Source organism: Phalaenopsis equestris, unplaced genomic scaffold (genome assembly GCF_001263595.1).
Source record: "Phalaenopsis equestris unplaced genomic scaffold, ASM126359v1 Scaffold193907, whole genome shotgun sequence".
Lineage (NCBI taxonomy): Eukaryota > Viridiplantae > Streptophyta > Magnoliopsida > Asparagales > Orchidaceae > Phalaenopsis > Phalaenopsis equestris.
In genome coordinates this window covers 1-1,095 of record NW_018213856.1, presented here as the reverse complement: position 1 = coordinate 1,095, position 1,095 = coordinate 1, and the positions used below count along the sequence as shown (strand labels likewise).

At 37.2% G+C, this 1,095-nt stretch overlaps 1 protein-coding gene across 1 annotated transcript; it reads right to left on the bottom strand.

Annotated features, from left to right (window-relative positions):
- Positions 1-137: 137 nt before the first annotated feature.
- LOC110034842 (uncharacterized aarF domain-containing protein kinase At1g79600, chloroplastic-like) lies at positions 138-1,028 on the bottom strand (the record flags this gene model as incomplete). Its single annotated transcript, XM_020739080.1, has 2 exons — positions 138-328; positions 462-1,028. Coding segments are annotated over 2 exons (758 nt in total), but the record flags the coding sequence as incomplete, so codon positions are not given.
- Between the last annotated feature and the right edge of the window lie 67 nt (positions 1,029-1,095).

Here is a 1,095-nt window from a genome sequence, read left to right as displayed (position 1 = left end):
AAAAAAAACATTCCCTTAAGATAAATGGAGGTTAACAGTTTTTTTACGCATCAAACCCTTGTCGAACAGTGGCCGGAGCTCTATGCACTAGGCAAGTGTTCAATGTAATTGGCACGTTAACTCGGTAGTTTTAGTACTTACCTGAATCTTCTATCTTTGAATAGCAACTCAATTAGGGCGTCTCTGAGGTAAGGATTTGGATCAGTAAGAAGCCTTTTAGCAAAATATGGATATGAAGCAGCAATGACCTTAAAATTAGGATCAGCATAAAGAGCTAGACCTTCAAGCACTGTAAGTGATCTCAATATTAATGCATAGTAAGCTGGAACTGCAAGAGGAAAACATAAAACACAATCTCATGTCATTATTTAACGAAGTATGAGATCAAAAAAACGAAACAATATAAGTTACAAATATCAGATTTTGAGATCTAATGCAAAATACATTGAGAAGAAACTCACCATTGAATGGATAATCATATAAAACAGCACCCAAGCCGTCAACAAGGGTTTTGAAATTGAGTTCGCTAACAGTAGCATTAAGAACATCATCAAAAAAGTTTCTAAGAGCCGGCACAATGGGAGAAACATCGACATCAGGAGATAGAAAATCCAATTCATAGTAATCTCGAGCCATGGCTTCGTAGTCTCGATTAACCAAGTGAACAACATGACCAATGATAGCATATCTAGCTTGTTCTGGCGTCTCACTCATCATCCCAAAATCAAGGAAAGCGAGTTTTCCCTCTGGAGTTGCTAGAAGATTACCAGGATGAGGATCTGCATGAAAGTAGCCATATTCAAGCAGTTGTCTTAGGCTACATTGAATACCTGTATTCACCAACTCCAATAGCTTCAAACCCTGTTTCTCAATGGCTTCCTGTTGGTTAAGTTTGATGCCATCTACCCATTCCATTGTCAGAACCTTTGTACTTGTGTAATCCCAAAAGATATCTGGTACTAACACATCTGCCTTGTCAGCATATAGCTTTTTAAATCTCCGAGCATTTTTGCCTTCCTGCACAGGAACTTATAAATAAAAGCCTGAAAATTTTAAAAAGTAATGTTTCACTAAACCAAATAGTGAAAATTTTCA